Below are 20217 nucleotides of genomic sequence, written 5' to 3'. Positions count from 1 at the left end.
TATAATACCCCTTGCAGAGAGAAACTAATTTCTACCTGCCCAAGTTTTCCCCAAATTTTAATCTTTACAGTACCATGCTCTGGGATCAACTTATCACCTCCTTTGGTATGAGACTGTTAATGTCCATCCATTCAGATTTTTACAAATGAGGAGATGGGGTTATAATAATGCTTTACTTCAGCAACTAAAATGGACCCTTTACCCCTTGTTATAAATAACTAAGAAGTAGGCAAAATGATCATTCAAAATTCTTGAAAAAAAAATTTAAAAATCATGTCTTCTGACCCCTTAACCAATTTACCTTAATCAATTTGAGATATTTAGCTCATTAAAGTCTTAAAATGTTGTTTGCCAGGTTGAGTCCATCCATAATCTGCCAGGTTGCGTCCATCCATAATCTATGTAACAATTAACAATTACAAAATGGAATAAAAATTTATTTTTTTATGGCCTTATTAAAAATATTTTGTCAATATGGTTACAGGGTAAAGGTAACAGAATATATCTAATAGTTAAAACACAGTAGATTAAACTTGTTCAGTATAGCAGAATAGTATTGAATACATTAATATATGAACTTAAAACAACAAAATTAAATCTTAAAACAATCAGCAAAATACAATAAAGTACAGAGACTTTCATAAAATAGTGGAGTCTGAAAAGGTCTAAAATCTTCACCTCCAGTCTCTTTAAAGTTCCTTTCTCTATCCATTCAGATACTTTTTTGTCAGAGCTCTATGATCTCCCACAGAGAAGGAGAACATGTGTTTGAGGAATTCCAAACTGGATGAATCAGAGACTTGGAAGTCCCAAATGACAAAGGGTTGTAGGGAGATGAGTTTCTTCTCTGAATGTCAGGCAAGATAATTGAAAAGACCAGTGGTAGAAAGGAAAAACACCCTAAAACTGGAAGCTGTTTGAAACAGTACAGGTACTGCTCTTTTATGGAATGCACCATGTTTGCAGTTCTTTACTTCCTGTTTGGAACAGTAACTTCCTTCCCCTTCCCCTCTGAGGTCCCCTGCCACGTGGAGGCTAATTATTGCCTAGGGAATCTTTTCGTGGTTACCATCAATGTAAGAATTAAAATTGATCTCAAATAATAAAATGTTACATTTTTTTAAATGAGATTCATTAATGATCATTAGAAATCAAGGAATAAAGAAGATTCCAAATAAAGACCACGTACCCATGGCTGATCAGCCATTTCAAAATCCCTACTCACAACCGCCATGTTTGCCTACTGGCTCAAAAAGAGAGCCGGACTCTCCACGTCCTTACCTAATATCCCCTGTATACAGGAAGTATATAATAAGAGGAAGTCAGTGGGCTCCTCGGAAATGTAGTTCTTTTTTAGGGTAACATTTTCAATTATACATAGGCATTTTGAATTTCCAAAAATCAAGTCGCATCCTGATTACTGTACTCTTGAAAAATTTTTTATGATAGGTTCATTATATTATGCTATGGTGAATACATGTTTATGTCATTAGGCATTGAGCACTGGTTAAACTTTCTAGATATGTCTAACTTTTATTTGGTGACACTGTGACAGAAAACTCATGTGTGACATATTCATATCTTATTCCATCATCATTAAAATATATTAAAATATCATTAAAACTGATTGATGAAAATCCATTGAACCCTATGCTGGCTACTTATGAAGAGATATTGTTGATTTTACATTTTTATTAGGGTCTAGCAGTGTTTGCTAAGACCCTTCATCCACATTCCTACCAAATTTGTTCTAAATGGTCTGTGTCCATGTGACTTGTAACAAACCCGTTCTATGATAGTTCATTATAACAGAATCTAAAACTTTGAACATTCTATGAATTTTTAATCAGTTTGGCCATTTTCATTCTCACAGATACTAGATGGAAAATAAAAAGAAAAATTAGATGTGAATCGAGGAGAATTTCTTTTATAGTGACCGAATATATGTAAATTGGAATGAAAAATGTTCCATTTATACTTTTCAGAAATTTCATAAATATATTCTATTCATCTTCACTTTTTGAATTAAACTCATATACATAGTTTCCCTTAGTGTATGGATATATTTCAGGGCATTCTTGAACTTGGATGGGAAACAAAATTACATTTTAATTTCCCCTGACATTTAACTGAAACTTTGTATTTCATTTATTTAAAGGCATCATTCTGAAAAAAGTATCTGTAGGCTTCATGAGATTACCAAAGGAGCCCATACTATAACACTTTTTTTTTTAGTAGGTAAAATGCCCATTTTGTTGGCTGTTATATTAAGCCTTTCACCGGATGCCTGATTTTATAATGAATTCTTAGCTTTTGTATTATTCTAATGTGAATGACATTGAAATATGAGGGAAATGTTAACATATAATTTATAATGTTAGCAGTTCATTTCTTAGCTCCTTCATATAGGAGATTTTAATTATTAGTTTAATATCAAGCAATAAAAGAATACTTCATAACCAAATTTTGGCTGAGTAAAATTTCCATACTTAAATTTTTGAGAATTTTTCTTGTTCTCATTTTCTATATATGTAGAATAAGGCCTGCGAACAACCTTTTTTCCTAACCAAGAACAAAGAAAACAAAAAACTATGGATTGTTACTTGTTTTTAGGTTCTTAATTGGAGTTCTTAATTATATGGATTATTTTACATTATTTCTTCAAATAAATCCAATTTGTTACAAAAATGAAATTGTTTACTTTTAATAGGTAAAATAATCTGTTAGTAAGATCTGTGATAAAATTGATAATGGAGAGAAACACATAATTAGTGATGTTATTGGCCCTGTGAGACTATATACATAATTAAATATGCATATAAGCATATAATCTTGCATATATATTATGTCTACGCATGTACCTACCTACATTGACTTTTAGTTTAAACAAAATTCAATACATAGTTCATTAGGTAGGTCACATAGAGTATGGAGTGTTGAGTTTAGAGTTAGGAAAAGCAGAATTTCAAATTCTGACTCAGAGATTTACTAGCTATATGATCTTGGGCAACTCTACCTAAATTTTTTCAGCCTGTTTTCCTTTCTGCAAATTGGCAATAATAGCAACACTTTTAATTATATAATTTTAGGCAGATGAAATAACATGTTTAAACAGCTTTGTAGATCTTAAAATGTTATTTACATATTAGCCACTATTGTTATAGACCCAGTTAGCTGGCAGAGTGGATAGAATGCTAGGCGGCCGAGTGGATAGATTGCTAGGCATGGGGCAGTAAGACCAGAGTTCAAGTTTAGCTTCAGATACTTAATGCCTGTGTGAACCTGGGGGAGTCATTTATTTCTGTTTGCCTCTGTTTCCTTATCAGTAAAATCAACTGGGGAATGAAATGATAACTCCAATATCTTTGCAAAGTATACCCTACAAAGTGAAGTAATAAAGAACTGGACATGACTGAAAACAACTGAATCATAGCTCCTACTATTACTTATAATTGAATTATTACTAATGTATAGTAGCTAATATTTGCATTATATGAATATTTTATAATAAATAATAATTAATTTTATTGACTACTGTGTTGTGGCCTAGGGGATCTACTTCTCCCAGATGTCCTCAGGGGTCTCTCCTAGTTCCTGGTGTGGGATTGGTCTTGAATGACCCAATCCCATCGTGGGGGAGGGTCCACACCCTAGGGGGGCTTGCCTTTTTATGAGTGAGGGAGATGAATGGGGTTAGGAGAAGTGAAAGTGGTGACTTAATTTCAGCCTGGGGAAACTATGGTTGTTTTTGGTTTTAATAAAGCTTTAGAAAGGTTGGAGTGATATAGGAGTTTTCTTTTAGAGCTTTCCTCATTACCAAAAATGGATTTTTGGATAGCCAAATCAAGATTATGTAAATAGGGTTAAGAAATTAAAAAGGGATTTTTCAAAATTTTCAACATAATAGACTGAATTGTAGATTCTTTGACCAAAAAATGATTTCAATTCTTTAGGTATGAAAAGGAATTTAAGGAATTAAGGAAGCAAGTAATAAGTAAGAGAGTTGTAATTCTCAGTTCTATAAGGAAATTTCTCTTCATTTAAAGTATCATATCTTACTAATTTCTTCTTGAAGAAACTTTTAAAATTGGATGTATTGTTATGATGCAGGTTACTCAAGAGGCTGGAGAATTTATGATCACTTTCCCATATGGATACCATGCTGGTTTCAATCATGGATTTAATTGTGCAGAATCTACAAATTTTGCTACAGTCAGATGGATTGATTATGGAAAAGTTGCTAAGTTGGTGAGTTATGCTACAAAAATCAAGTATAAATTATGTATCATTTCTAGTTATTGTGGTAACAAATTTAACATGTAAATGATCTTTAAATTTTATATGTATTTTTAGATTTTCACTGTTGTAATTTATTTCAGATTTTTAAATTTGCTTCTTGCTAAATAATAGTTATTTCAAAATACTTTCCTGTTGTCATTCATGTAAAACTTGTATATTACTCTGAGAAATAATTTTATGAAATTAATACATTAGCTTATTCTGTCATTATGCTATATTTCTTCTTGTTAAAGAATTTGCATGAAGTCATGTTGTTCCCCAATCCTACAAATTTTTATACTTTTTGAAATATTCTATTGTTTAGACATGTTCTTGATTGTTAAAGTGGAATATGTCTTGTAAAAATGCAGTAAAATGGAAAAAACGAAGGCTTATTTAGTGACCAGGTTATAGAGTGTATCCAAAATTTAGGGAAATATTGAGGAGAGAGATGAGTGAACAGTTAAAATGGATTGATTACTCTCAGTAGTATGATTTTCTTATCATTCAAAAATTGGAATATATTTTCCAGAACAAAATATTTTATTTATATGATATATTAAATGCTATCTTCTGCCAAATACTTTGTATTTTGTTCACACACTCTGTGTTTTTGTTTGCAAGCGACAATTTCTATTAATTTTAATTATTTCTCCCTTGTGACTTCAAATTGATGGTGGCTTCAAAATGATGGTTACTTCTGTTAAATTTGATTACTTTCTCTTGTGACTCTCTCCCCCTTCCCCCTTTCTTTTTTCTGTTGGAGGTGCATTTCCTGGCAGTGAGCAGCTTCTAAATTATTTGTAGTCTATGTAAGATCAACTATGTAGGGGTTGGCAAATGACAAACAGAAAGGCTCCTGTTTTTATATAGTGTGTTTGTAGTTTCCAGTTATTCAAACTTGATAATATAATTATTTACATATTAATAGAGTTTTCTGATGGAACTATTGTGATTATTGCTAATATTACAGTCTATTTACATTTATTTATTGTTGACTGTTTATATTGGTTATAGAAGAATGATTTCAAAATAATCTCAACTGCTGAACTGTTTAGTTTTCATTATTAATAATGTGATGCTAAAATTAAAATTAATCTACTATAATTGCAAATATTATATTTTATAATATATATTAATAATCACTAGTATTAACAAAATAAAACCACATGCTAATGGCTAAGTTACCTGCTTAAGTCCTACCAATGTCCGGATCCAGGAAGGAAAGAGAGCTAGCTACAGAAGACCACACCATATTTATCTCCTTTCTATGTCAGTACATAATGCCAGGAAGTCAGTGGGTTCCTGGGAATTGTAGTTCAAAGGCACAGGATTTCCAGTTATGCAATATTTTTCTCAAATTTGTATGTGGCTCTCCTTAGATTAGTTATTAGGCTGATGAAATAAAGCAGTTATTTTAATAAGAATATTTGGTTTTATTTTGAATCCTGTTACTATACTGATGCTAGTAATTCATTCATTTTCTTGTATCTAGAGTTTTCTTAAAAGTATTAATTTCTTTTTGGTGGTGTTTATGCCTTTGATTTCCTGTTACTTCTTTTTTTTAATTGCATTTTATTAAACTATATGGGAGAAGTGGTTTATCCTTATTCACATTTTTTTTGGTATTGATGTCAGTATTTCTTTATTACAAATACTCCTAACTTTTGATTTTAGATGTATGATATTTATACTATTATAATAGCTCTTACTTGCCTGTGCTTTTTTGGATTTCTTTGATGTAAAAATTAATAGGAAGTATTAGAGAAATCTTAATCAACTTGAATACAAAACTGAACAAAACATTTTTTAAGTGAATCTACCTAATAATTATGAAACAATTTATAGAAATTAAGGTTCACTTAAATAATTGAGTATGTAATTATTACTTGTGGTTGTACTATCGCTATGTAATTATAAACATACTCCCCAAATTAAACTATATGTTACAACTATCAAAAGTTTATTCTGTTGAGCTAGAAAATACCATTATTCAGGAGGGTGGAATAAGCCCTAGAAACTCAAAGAATATAATTTAAAGAAAAGATGGAAAGGATAGTAGTACTTTTAGAAATCAAGTAGTAATTATCAAAAATATTTAATACTCCTTACAAAATAGAAAAATAGATCAGCAGAACAGACTAGATTATTAAGCATCAAAATGAACTGAATAATCTAAGATTCAATCAATAGAATTCCCTAAAATCAAGAATATCAAATTGCTAAATCTTGCCATTTCTACCTTCCTAATATCTCTTCTATCTACCTCTTCTATCACACAACCACCATCCTATTTCAGGACATAATTATCTCTCACCCAGACTAATGCAGTTGCTAATTAGTTTCTTTACTCCATGTCTGGGTACATTCTAATTTGTGTTTCTTTGAGCTATCAAAATTATTTTCTTAAATTAAAAAATATAAAAAAGAAAAATTATTTTCTTTACATTTACCCTGATCACATTCCCCCTTTACTCAAACTCAAGTGGCTCCTCATTATTTACAAGATATTTGTAGTCTTTTGTTTCACATTGAAACCCCTTCACCACCTGGTCTCTTTCTGTCTTTTCAGTATTATTGACTTTGCTACTTTCTACATACATTACATTCTAGGCACTCTAAGATGCCTTTTTTTTCCTTAAAAGAATCAACTCTTTTGCAAGGGATGATCATCATCCTTCGAATTTTCTATGTGTTCACTTCTCCATTTCCTTGACCTCTGTTAAAAATCTACCCATATCAGGCTGTTTGAATGATGCCTTTTTTAGTTTTTTTTTCCCCCTGTTTGTTAGTGCCTTACCACAGAAGCCAATACAGCTCCAGGCACATAGTATGCTTAATATGTGCTTGTTCACCAAGTGACTTGTAATAAAATTTACCTCTTTTCATTTCACAGAATGATGTCTTTTATAACATTATTTGTCACTAAGTTATTTCTTCATGTTAGAATATTTTTTTTGTAACATTCTTGGTGTAAACCATTTTACTTAATTTCTATCTCATATTCCAGTTTTAAAAATTAATTTTTTAATCATTAATACATAACTCCACAATTTGAATTTATATTTCTTGATTTATAAATCATTTATTTCTGACTGCTTACAAGATTATTTCTTTGTCTCAAAGTTTTGGCAATTTGCAGCCTTATTTCTTTAGGAGGTAAATTTGGGGTTTTTCTCTGACAGAGTTCTGAGTATTCTTTTAATCTGTGCTTTCCTATTCACAGTGTTTTTGGATAAATTTTCTTGCATAATTTTCTGTAATCAATAAGGTATTTTAGTTAATTGAGTTTCTATGAGGGAACATGTGTCCATTTTTACAGAGGCTTAAAGTACTTTTCTAATTTTCTTCATTTTTAATCCAATTATTGCTGTTATTAGATTTTATAGTGTCTATTCCTTTATAAAAAGTTCCTAGTTTTTTTAAAATCATTTTTCTTTCTTTAAAAAAATCATTAACATATAATTCTTTTTTTTCATGTTTTCTTGTAATTACTCCATTAATCTGAATCTAATACAACATTGCTCATTTTGGAGAAGAGGGGACTTTGATGTTAGTGAAGTATTTTCTTTTTCTTTGGACATTTCTTATTAAAATTTTTTCTTTTTGTACATATCACTTATCTATTGCTATTAAAAATTTCTTTAGAGTACTCATTTTTCTGTGATGTTTTCCTTGTTTTTTTAAACTCCTTTCCACCCTTTATTTTCTTTTACTTAATGGTGGGGCTATTTTGAAGCTAGGAATGGTTAGACATGCATCTCCACTCAAGTCTGCCATCTTGCTGGAAGTCCTCAATATTTAGGAATTCAAGTATGTCCACTTTTGCATTTTGCAGAGTTAAGGACTTTACTTTTCTCTTATATTTGACAGTACTTCAGTCAGTCTGTTACACCTAAATAGCTGTAGAGCCCAGATGTGACCTTTGAAGTAGTCTTCATATGTTTTAGAGCCATACTTTGCCATCTAATATGTTACTGCTCGTCTCACTGTCTTATCTGGATCAATTCTTTTAGAAGTGACCAGGCCACTAGAAAATTCCACTCCTTCATCTCTACTTCTTGTCCCCCAATAGTTCCTGAGGGAAATAAATTCATTATAACTTTGGAAATCTTACTCTTGGGGAATTATTCTCTTGCTTGGTTAGTGATTGAGTTAAAATAGAGCTCAGCTAAGGCCTGAGATCAGTCCTTTAGACTATGCTTAATATCTTATCTTGTCATCCACTTTGGCTATCTTATCTTTTCTGTCATTATGAAAACAGAACAACCAAAATAGGCTACAGTGCCAAGAAGTCATAATCTTACTGTATTTTGACTTCACAACAGCTTCTCTGAACTATTATATTTGGTTCTGAGAAACTTGTTTCAAAAAATATGTTGAAATTCTAGAGCTGTATTGATGTGCCTGTCACATGTTTTTCAGAGTGTGTCACAGGGGGCTGATCCATTCCCCCTCTCTAGGTGCACCAGAGGACATTTCTTACATGACTCGCCTCTCTGCCCAATAAGATTGATGAGAGTGCTTCCTCTCTCCTCTGTCTTGGGTAATGGATGGTTGGGGGTAGGGAGCTCACATATGGAGTGAGGCAGTTTGGGCACTCAGTTTCTAAAAGGTTCACCATCATTGATTGCTATATCATGTCTCTAGGAGGGCAGTCAAGGTGATGAAAAGACTTTTCGTTTGGGAATGTTAAGGTTGAAATAGGGAAAACTCATGGAGCATATGCTACCAATTTTTATATTGTAGAATAATGGAACTTGATCTGTTTGGTTGCAGAAGACAATGGCAGGAGGTTGTAAAGAGATTAATTGAGATTCCATGTCAAGAGAAACTTCTTAACTCAAGCTTTCACGTGGAACAGACTATCTTCAGAGTCTGTTCCCCTAGGCGTAGATATTCCTGTCATTTTTGAGCTTCTGAGCACCCTTCCAATTTCAAAATATTGCCGTTCATGCTTCTTCCACTAACACTTACCAACTTTTTGAAAAGAATTCCCTTTCCTCATATAGCACTTTGAGTACTGAGTTGTTAAAAGTTAAATTACTGTAATTTCATGCTTATTGATGTTAATCACAATCAAAATCTGTTCCTTTTTTTCTATTTGTAGTTTTTCTTCCCATTTCTTTTATGAAAATTCTTGTGATAATTTGATGAAATAATCCAGGAGCAATGTGTAAAAGTTCTAAAGAGGCAAATTCTAATTTGATGTTTTCTAGTTATTAGTAAAGTGAAAATAGCTACTGAAATTTCTTCTAACTCGTTCTCTGGTTTATCTAGGTTAAAATTTCTTCATATTAATAATATTGCCAGTTTATGACTTTTTAATTACATATGGATTAGAATTAGAAAGGACCTTAAAATGCCCAATTAACTGATATAAGTTAGGAAACTGAGGCCTAGGGAAGTTCAGCGACTTTCCTAACATGATATACGTAGTAGGTAATACACATGGGATTTATACTCAGTTCAGTGATTTTGAATACAGTATTCTTTTTGGTACATCCTATTTGTCTTTTTGATGAAATGATAATGAATGGATTGAGTGGGAAAGAAAACATTTTGTGCTATTTATCTTTATTTTGGGTCCTTTATCCCATAGCCTGAAAAATATTACAGCTGAGTTGGTGAAGCTTATGCTAAATCTGCCTGTATTGCGGTTTTCATGTCTGATAGAATTATGGAAAATAAATAGGGCAATTCAAGTAGATTAGGAAATTGGGATAAATGAAATGTAATTGATAAATATAATATCATATAGCAATTATGGTTGATGCTATAATTAATTCTAGTTTTCCTGCTACTTAATTCCTGCTTCTTATTATTCCATGCAGCCTCATATGATGAAGAAATGAATGAATTGTGGAGCATTACCTTTTCCATGTTTCAAGGATTCATGATTTTACCCAGGAGAATATTCTAATCAGTACTGTTAATCATAATCTATCCACATTTTTGTAGTTTGTTTCTTGAATTTATTTTTCCAACATAATTCAACATTTGTTGGTCTGCCTCGTGGTGATGAGCTTCTCCAAATCTTAGATAGTTTGATCCTAGGCTGATGGACAAAAACTGTTGCTGACCTTTACATAAAAAAAATAATTTCCAGCTTTTTAGGACTACCTAGAGCTTGCTTTTCTCTAGCAGTGTCTTGAAGACAATAAAGACTTTTTCTGTGGAACAGGTTTAAAAGATTGTTACTAATGTGGTAGTTACTCCAAAATTCTTAAAAAAATTTCTCTTTGATTATATCTCAAATATTTTGCTCTAGTTGGTAGGTGTGACTTGTCCTTTCCTTTTAAACTACTTAGTGTAAAAATATATTGGCTAGTTATAAAATAAAATATTTATATGGAAAAAACTGTTCAATGTAGGTTCAAAACTATTTAGATACTTTTGATAAATGTAATCAAAAGTATCTTCAGTGATAAAGTGAAGCTCAAATGTGAACTTCCCTTCAGGGCCAGGTACGAGGAAGCTTAAGAGACTTTTATTATAAAAATGAAATATTTATTGAAATATACATATAGCTAAAAAAAGTATTTGTATTTCTAAGGGATTTTAAATCTACCCAAATAAGCTCCCTAGTTCTGCAAGGAACCACTTCTCCTGTATTTCACAGGCTACACTTCTCCTTCCTAATCTGACCAACCCAAATTTATACTATCTAAATAAAAACTGCTGCTATTATCCTTATAATTCTTAACTTTGCCTCCAAATTATAAAATAGCAAAGGCTAGCTGGTTGAGTCTCAACATGAATCAAGTTAGGACTCTGAGACTTAACAGACTCAGAGACCAAACCAAAGACCAGGTCTTTCTTTGATCCTATCAGATATAAACCGATTTATAAAAACTGCAATAGATAGTTAATAATGTTTCCCAAGTTGGGAAAGGAAAACACTGAGCTCCTTCAGATCTTCCCCTCAGACAGAGAGAGAGGCAAAGATGTTACCTCCTCCAGCCCTGAGTCTCTGAGAGTGAGTCTGCCAACTGCCAGAGACCAACTCCCAACTGCCAGAGAGAGTAATTGACATAGAAAATTAGTTATAACTGTCACATCTGAAATCAACATCCTTTCTCAGCTCTGCTTCAAACTCCAGTTCTTTCTCAAGCAGCCACTTTACTTCTTATCTCTAAACAAATAAAACAATACTTAGTTTCTAATATCATCTTTACATTGGTCAGGACTGATATTGTCTAGGAAAGAATTAGTTTTGATGTTCAGGATAAAAATACTTTGAAAAATAGTCCTCAGTTTTGCTGACCAGAATTGGGACTTTTATGAGTACGGCATTATGCATATGAAGTTTGAACTTTGCCATTTAAGGGAGTCTAGCAACTATAATTTTTTTAAATTAAATTTATTTAGTCAATTTATAAACATTATTTTTTGGTTAAGAGAATCATATTATTTCCCTCCCTTCCCTACCCCCAGCCTTCCTGTAGCTGATGTGCAATTTCACTGGGTATTACATGTGTCCTTGATCAAAACCTATTTCCATGTTGTTGGTGTTTGCATTAGGATGTTCATTTAGAGTCTGTATCCCCAGCCATATCCCCTCGAACCATGTATTCAAGCAGTTGTTTTTCTTCTGTGTTTCTTTTTTTTCTCATTTATTTTTAATTTTATTTTTAAAAAAAAAATGTTTTTCCATGACTTCGTGATTCATGTTGTCTCCCTTCCCTCTCCCCTCTCCACTTTCAGAGCTGACAAATAATCTACTGGGTTATACATATATTATCACTCAAAACCGATTTCCATATTATTTGTTTTATAAAAGATAATCTTTTAAAACCCAAACCCCAAATTCTATACCCATACTTGTTAGTGACAAATCATATATTTTCTTCTGTGTTTCTGCTCCCATAGTTCTTTCTCTGAATGTGGATAGTATCTTTCTCATAAGTCCTTCAGAATTGTCCTGGGTCATTGCATTGCTTTTAGTAGTAGAATCTAATGTTTCAGTCTCTGTGTACAATGTTCTCCTGGTTTTGCTCATTTCACTATGCATCAGTTCATGTAGGTCCTCCCAATTCTTATAGAAATCAAGTGATTTGACATTCCTTATAGCACGATAGTATTCCATCAACAAATATACCACAATTTGTTCAGCCATTCCACAATTGAGGGGCATCCCCTCATTTTCCAATTTTTTGCCACCACAAAAAGCGCAGCTATAAATATTTGTGTACAAACAGGTCCTTTCCCATTTTTAAAAATCTCTTTGGGATACAAACCCAGCAGTGGTATGGCTGGGTCAACGGGTAGGCATTCTTTTTTTTTTTCAGTTTTTAAAACATTATTTTATTTGGTCATTTTCATACATTATTCATTAGAAACAGAGATCATAAGTCAAGAAGGGGTTCTACCAAATTCTTTTTACGACACAAACATGGTACTCATCCCAAAGCAGGCAGGTTAAAAACAGAGAAAGAAAACTATAGGCCAATCTCCCTAATGAATATAGATGCAAAAATCTTAAATCGGATACTAGGAAAAAGACTGCAGCAAGTCATCACAAGGGTTATCCACTATAACCAGGTAGGATTCATACCAGGAATTCAAGGATGGTTCAATATTAGGAAAACCATCCACATAATTGACCATATAAACAAGCAAACCGACAAAAACCACATGATTATCTCAATAGATGCAGAAAAAGTCTTTGACAAAATACAACACCCATTCTTCTGTATTTCTACTTCCACAGTTTTTCCTCTGAATGTGAATAGTGTTTTTTCTCTTAGATTTCTCCAAGTTGTTCAGGGTCACTGTATTGCCACTAATGGAGAAGTACATTACTTTCGATTGTACCATAGTGTATCAGTTTCTGTGTACAATGCTCTCCTGGTTCTGCTCCTCTCACTCTAGATCTAAACAATAGGAAAAACATTAATTGCTCATGGTTAGGATGAGCTAACATAATAAAAATGACAATCCTTTCCAAATTAAGTTACTTATTTTTTGCCATACCCATTGAACGTCCAAAAAACTTTTTTACTGAATTAGAAAAAAACCATAACAAAGTTCATTTGGAAGAACAAAAGATCAAGGATATTCAGGGAAATCATGAAAAAATGTGAAGGAAGGAGGATTTGCAGTCCCAGATCTCAAACTATATTATAAAGCAGTGGTCATCAAAACAATATGGTTCTGGCTAAGAGTCAGAGAGGAGGATCTGTGGAATAGACTTGGGGTAAGTGACTTCAGCAAGACAGTCTATGATAAGCCCAAAGATCCCAGCTTTTGGGACCAAAATCCACTATTTGATGAAAACTGCTGGGAAAATTGGAAGACAGTATGGGAGAGATTAGGTTTGGATCAACATCTCACACCCTACACCAAGATAAACTCAGAATGATCTGAATATAAAGAAGGAAACTATAAGCAAATTAGGTGAACATAGAAGAGTATACATGTCAGATCTTTGGGAAAGGAAAGACTTTAATACCAAGCAAGAGCTAGGAAAAAAATCACAAAATGTAAAATCAATAATTTTGATTACATCAAATTAAAAAGGTTTTGTACAAACAAAACCAATGCATCTAAAATTAGAAGGGAATCAACAAATTGGGAAGCAACTATAATTTTTTAAAATATTAATTTCCAGCTAATGTGTTGTGTTAGGTTAGAGGGGAGGAATAGAGATTCAGTAAAACATATACCTGAGCCAGCTAAGTATCTTAGTGTATAGAGCCACGCCCAGAGACACGGAGGCCCTGGGTTCAAATATGGCCCAGACACTTCCAACCTATGTGAACCTGGGCAAGTCACTTAACTGTGATTTCCTAGTTTTTCCTCCTATTCTACTTTAGCATGAACACTAATAAGTGATTTTTAAGATAGGAAGAAAGGTTTTTTAATAAGTATCATACCTCTTCTTATAGATTATAGTCTAGATAATCTAATAGATAGATTATCATCTATCAAGATGATAAAACAGAAAGATATAACTTATAAAAAATATTAGGGTCTCATCTAGACCTGGAAGAGATGTTTTAAAGCCTTCTAGTGTAACTAATTTCATCATTTTAAAGATGAAGAAACTGCTGTCTAGAGAGGTTGAATGACTTTCTCTTAGCCAAGTAGGTAGTAAGTGGTTGAACCTCATTTTTTTTTCTTAATATTATTTTATTTGGTCATTTTCCTACATTATTCATTGGAAACAGAGATCATTTTCTTTTCCTCCCCCACCCTCCCCTCCTCATGCCACCCTTCCCCTAGCCAACGCGCAATTCCACTGGGTATCACATGTGTCCTTGCTCTGAACCCATTTCCTTGTTGTTAGTATTTGCATTAGGGTGCTCATTTAGCGTCTCTCCTCAATCATATCCCCTCCTCCCCTGTAGTCAAAGAGTTGCTTTTCCTAGGTGTTTTTACTCCCACAGCTTGTCCTCTGCTTGAGGATAGTTTTTTTTCTGATAGATCCCTGCAGATTGTTTAGGGACATTGTATTGCCATTAATGGAGAAGTCCATTACGTTCGATTGAACCACAGTGTATCAGGCTCTGTGTACAATGTTCTCCTGGTTCTACTCCTTTCACTCTGCATCACTTTCTGGAGATTGTTCCAGTCACCATGGACTTCCTCCACTGTATTATTCCTTTTAGCGCAATAGTATTCCATCACCAACATATACCATAGTTTGTTCAGCCATTCCCCAATTGAGGGGCATCCCCCATTTTCCAATGTTTTGCCACCATAAAGAGAGCAGCTATGAATATTCTTGTACAAGTCTTTTTTCCTTATTATCTCTTTAGGCTACAAACTCAGCAGTGCTATGGTTGGATCAAAGGGCAGAAAGTCTTTTATTGCTCTTTGTGCATAGTTCCAAATTGCCCTCCAGAATGGTTGGATCAATTCACAACTCCACCAGCAATGAATTAGTGTTCCCACTTTGCCACATCCCCTCCAGCATTCATTACTTTCCATAGCTGTCATGTTGGCCAATTTGCTAGGAGTGAGTTGATACCTCAGAGTTGTTTTTATTTGCATCTCTTTAGATTATAAGAGATTTAGAATATGTTTTCATGTGCTTATTAATGGTTTTGATTTCTTTAACTGAAAACTGCCTATTCATGTCCCTTGCCCATTTTTCAATTGGAGAATGGCTTGATTTTTTGTACAACTGGTTTAACTCTTTATAAATTTGAGTAATTAGACCTTTGTCAAAGGTTTTTGTTATGAAGATTGTTACTCAATTTTTTGCCTTTTTGAAAAGAAACACCATTTGGAGTTTTTCTTGGTATAGTGTGTGAGGTGTTAATCCAAAACTAATCTCTCCCACACTGTCTTCCAATTTTCCCAGCAGTTTTTATCAAATAGTGGATTTTTGTTCCCAAAGCTGGGGTCTTTGGGTTTGTCATAGACTGTCTTGCTGAGGTCTTTATGCCAAGTCAGTTTGCTTGTTAATATGGTCAATTATGTGGATTGTTTTCCTAATATTGAACCATCCTTCCTGCATCCCATAGGTTTTGAAAGGATGTCTCACCATTGTCGTTTTCTTCAATAAAGTTATTGATTGTTTCTACAATTTGTTCTTTAACTAGCCAGTTTTGGACAATCATATTGTTTAATTTCCAATTAATTTTTGATTTATCTCTCCATGTACCCTTACTAATTATTATTTTCATTGCATTGTGTTCTGAGAAGTTTGCATTTATTATTTCTGTCCTTTTTCACTTGTTTGCAATGTTTTTGTACCCTAATACACAGTCAATTTTTGTGAATGTATCATGTGCTGTTGAAAAGAAGGTGTATTCCTTTTTGTCCCTATTTATTTTCTCCACATGTCTACTAACTCTAATTTTTCTAAGATTTCATTTGCTTCTCTCAACTCTTTCTCATTTATTTTTTGGTTTGATTTATCTAGTTCAGATAGAGGAAGGTTCAGACCTCCCACCAGTATAGTTTTTCTGTCGAATTCATCCTTGAGCTCCTCTAGTTTCTCCTTTAGAAATTTGGGTGCTCTGCTATTTGGTGCATACATATTGAGTACAGACATTTCCTCATTGTATATACTGCCCTTTATCAGGATGTAGTTACCTTCCCTATCTCTTTTAACTAGATTTATTTTTACTTTGGCTTTGTCTGATATCATGATTGCGACTCCTGCCTTCTTTTTATCAGTTGCTCCCCAATGGATTTGGCTTTGTCTTCTTACTTTAACCTATGTGTATCTACCTTTCTCATATGTGTTTCCTGCAGACAGCATATGTTAGGGTTTTGGATTCTAATTCACTCTGCTATTCGCTTGCTTTTTATGGGTGAGTTCATTCCATTCACATTCAGAGTTATGATTACCAGCTGTGTATTTCCCAGCATTTTGTTTTCTTCTCCTGGTCCTGCCTTTTCTTCTTTCACTCTTTCCTTTTACACCAGTGTTTGTTTATAATCAGTCCCCCTAGTTCCCACCCTTATTTTACTTCCCTTTCTATCTCCCTCCTCCCTATCCCCCCCTCCCAATTTCCCCTGTAGTCTTTTAAAAATTCTCCCCCCCTCCCTTGTACTGCTTCCCTCCCCACCAGTCCATTTTTTAGCATTCTACTCCCCTATAGGGCACAAATCTATTATCTGCCCCAATGGATTGGATTTTTCTTCCCACTTTGGGTCAGTTTCAAAGCACGTAAGAGTTGAGTATTTCCTATCTCCAACCTCTTTACCCTTCCAGTGTATCGATGTTCTCCCCCCTCCCACCATGAGCTACTTTGTTTCATATCAATTTACCCCCATTTATTTCTTTTCCCATTTCTTTTAATATTAGCCTCTTTTTTTTAAGTTATGGTTATATATTTATATATATATATGTGTGTTTATATATGCATATACACACATGTATATGTGTGCTTGCATGCATATATCTGTATACCTATATATGTCTAGTCCTTTCATCCTATACAGTTTGTCACTGTTCCTCTAAGTGTAATTCTTCTAGCTGCCCAGGTGATAGCAACAGTTTTTTAAGTGTTACCAATGACTTATTTTTTTATAGGGATACATATTTTAACTTACTGAGTCTCTTAAAATTTTTTGTTGTTGTTCATTTGTTTTGTTTTTCTTTTTCCCCTCTTTTTTAATTACTTTTTGATGATTCTCTTGAATTCTGTGCTTGGACATCACATTTTCTGTTCAGTTCTGGTCTTTTCTTTACGAATGCTTGGAATTCTGCTATTGTGTTGAATGACCATACTTTCCCCTTTAAGAATATAGTCAGTTTTGATGGGTATGTGATTCTTGGTTATATACCTAGTTCCTTTGCTTTCCAGAATATTATATTCCATGCCTTTCGGTCCTTCATTGTTGATGCAGCCAGTTCCTGAGTTATCCTCACTCTGTTTCCATGGTATCTGAATGGCTTCTTCTTGGCAGCTTGTAATATCTTTTCTTTGGTCTGATAATTTTTGAGTTTGGCTATAACATTCCTGGTTGTTGTCAGTTGGAGATTAAATACAGGAGGTCATCTGTGGATTCTTTCAATCTCCACTTTCCCCTCTTGTTCTAGGATATGGGGACAGTTTTCTGAATAATTTCCTGTAGTATTATGTCCAGGCTTTTTATTTTGTCATGGTCTTCTGGTAGACCTATGATTCTTATATTTCTCTTCTTGAACAATTTTCTTAATTGTCTGTTTTGTGTTTGCGATGCATCATATTTTCCTCAATTTTTTCATTCTTTTCATTTTGTTTTATAGTGTCCTGCTCCCTTGTGAGGTCACTTAATTCCAGTTGTTGTATTTTGGTTATTAAAGACTGGATTTCATCCCTGGCTTTTTGGTCATCCCTCTCCTTCTAGTCTGATTTTCTTTGGAGTTCATCTTTCATCCTCTTTACCTCACCTCGTCTTTCATCTCTTTTTTTCTCATCTTTCATCTTCTTCACCTCATCTTTCATCTCCTTTGCCTCATTTTCCAGCTGGTTGATTTTGGCTTTCAAGACACTATTTTTTCGTTTTCATTCAAGTGCCTCTGTTTCCAGACGAGTTATCTTAATTTTTAAGTTCTTTCCCCAATTGTCTTCAGCCTCTCTTAATTGTGTTTTGAGTTCTTCCATAGCTTGTATCCAATTCGCTGGGATTTCTGATTTATCAAGTTTGCTGATCTCTGCCCCTCTGTTCCATTTGCTGAGTAGAAGCTGTCTATTGTAGTTTCTTTCTTCTTTTTCTGTTTGCTCAAATCCACCACTTCTTTACTCCCTGTATTTGTCTATGCTCTTGCTCCTCTAATTTTTTTTGTTTGGGGGTTTCTGTCAGTCTCCCCTCTTGGAGCTTTTACAGGAGACCTCTTGTTGTAGTCTCTGGTGGAGGTTTGTTGGGGTTTGAGCTTTCCTGTCCTCTGGAGGCTTTTGATTGGATTAAAGTCCAGCAGTCAATGAGGATGGCTGTGGAGCTTTGGCTTTCCTGAGTTCTGGAGACTTTTGATGGGATTAAGTTCAGCTAAGTTGGGCTGGGTGTTCTCTGAGTCCAAAACTTCCTGGATGGCTGGAGCAAATATGGAGGATCTCCAGAGCTCTGGCCAGGCTGCCAGGTCTATGCTCCCTCTCTAGCTCCTTCCCCGCCTTCTGTGTTGGAGACTCTGAACTTATCACAGCCCTGGTTGCAATGTAAAGCCTTCAGACCAGCACCTTTGCCCACCCAAAAGTTCCGGCTGTCACTTGAGTCTCAGTTCTCTGGGTGGGAGGGGATCCTTCTGTCTTCCCCTTAAACCCGAGTGATCTTGGATTCCGGCTTTTCAGGGGGCGTACCTTTTGAATTAAGTCCAGCAGGAGGGTTCCTTGTCTGTGTCTTGTTGTTAAGTTTGTTTTTCAGTCCTCTGGGAGCATTCAGTTTATGATTGGTTAGAAAGGGTATTTAGAGGTCTGAACCTCTGCTCCTTCTAAGCCTCAATCTTCACTCAGCCTCTGTAAACCTCATTCTTGTGGGCTCATTTTTATTTCCTTCATATGATGTTGCTAGGTGGCACAGTGTATAAAGCAGTGCACCTGGAGGCAGAATTTGAGTTCAATTTTGGCTTCAGATACTTGCTTTTTGACCATAGGGCTCAGTTTTCCTTAGTTATAAATGGTGACAATTATAGTATCTATCTTATAGGATTTTTGTAATTATCAAATAAAATATTATCTGTTTGATTAAAAAAAAGCCTTTAATTCAATGTCTGGCATGTATTAGGCCCCTCCCCCCATATCTCTCTCTCTCTATATATATAGATGCCTGTTCCCTTTCTTTTTTCTGCCTATTATCATATGTGAATTATAGAGAGGTGTATAAAAGTACATTAAAAAAGCCAAGAGAGGTCATTATTAGTAGAAGCAAGATATTTTAGTTGTTTTTAATAGAATGTTTAGAAATTAAGCATCCTTGTAGCATCTTACCTTTTTTGAACTCAAAATTAATACCCTTTTTATTTCTGTATCTCACACCTAGCCCTTTTGTATTACACCTGATTGCTTTTGGAATGGAATTTGGAACCATTTCTGATAAGCTAATAATATATGCACATTCTTTGATTCTGCAATATATTGTTATTAGGTTTATACCTCAATGAGATTAAAGAAAGAGGAAAAGGACTCATATGCACAAATATATAATTATTTTTTGATGGAAAAGAATTGGAAAATGAGAGTCTATCCATGAAATGATGAGTAGCTTAAGAAATTAGAATATTTGTGATTGAATGCTATTTTGTCTTAAGCAATAATAAATTGAATGATTTTTTTTAAACTTGGAAGTATTTATTTGTAGAAAAACTGATGCAAAGTATAGTGAAAACCAGGATAACAATTTATAAAACAGCAATATTTAAAAAACCACATCAAAAGACTTAGGAATGGGGGCAGCTAGATATCTCAGCAAGGACTTGAGAGAGGAAGTCTTGGGTTCAAAGTTGGCCTCAGACACTTATTAGCTTTGTGATGCTGGACAAGTTTGTAGGATTCCAGGAAG

General features: G+C 33.9%; 1 protein-coding gene across 16 annotated transcripts in view; it reads left to right on the top strand.

Annotated features, from left to right (window-relative positions):
• The window catches only part of KDM4C (lysine demethylase 4C), a 469399-nt gene that overhangs the window by 136730 nt on the left and 312452 nt on the right, over nucleotides 1-20217 (top strand). For 15 of the 16 annotated variants that reach the window (XR_001623634.2, XM_016424248.2, XM_007499560.3 and 12 more), the window contains one exon: nucleotides 4111-4248. Coding sequence is in view for 15 of the 16 variants with exons in the window: in XM_016424248.2 (XP_016279734.1) it covers nucleotides 4111-4248 (138 nt within the window). In the remaining variant the exon portion in view is untranslated. Of the gene's footprint in view, nucleotides 1-4110; nucleotides 4249-10112; nucleotides 19848-20217 lie in introns of those variants that run through there. The other variant, XM_016424251.2, reaches the window with a different exon arrangement.

The sequence above is a fragment of the Monodelphis domestica genome, chromosome 7 (genome assembly GCF_027887165.1).
Source record: "Monodelphis domestica isolate mMonDom1 chromosome 7, mMonDom1.pri, whole genome shotgun sequence".
In the NCBI taxonomy this organism is placed as follows: Eukaryota; Metazoa; Chordata; class Mammalia; order Didelphimorphia; family Didelphidae; genus Monodelphis; species Monodelphis domestica.
Note: the sequence above shows the minus strand (reverse complement) of the source record. Positions and strands in the feature narration are given on the sequence as shown.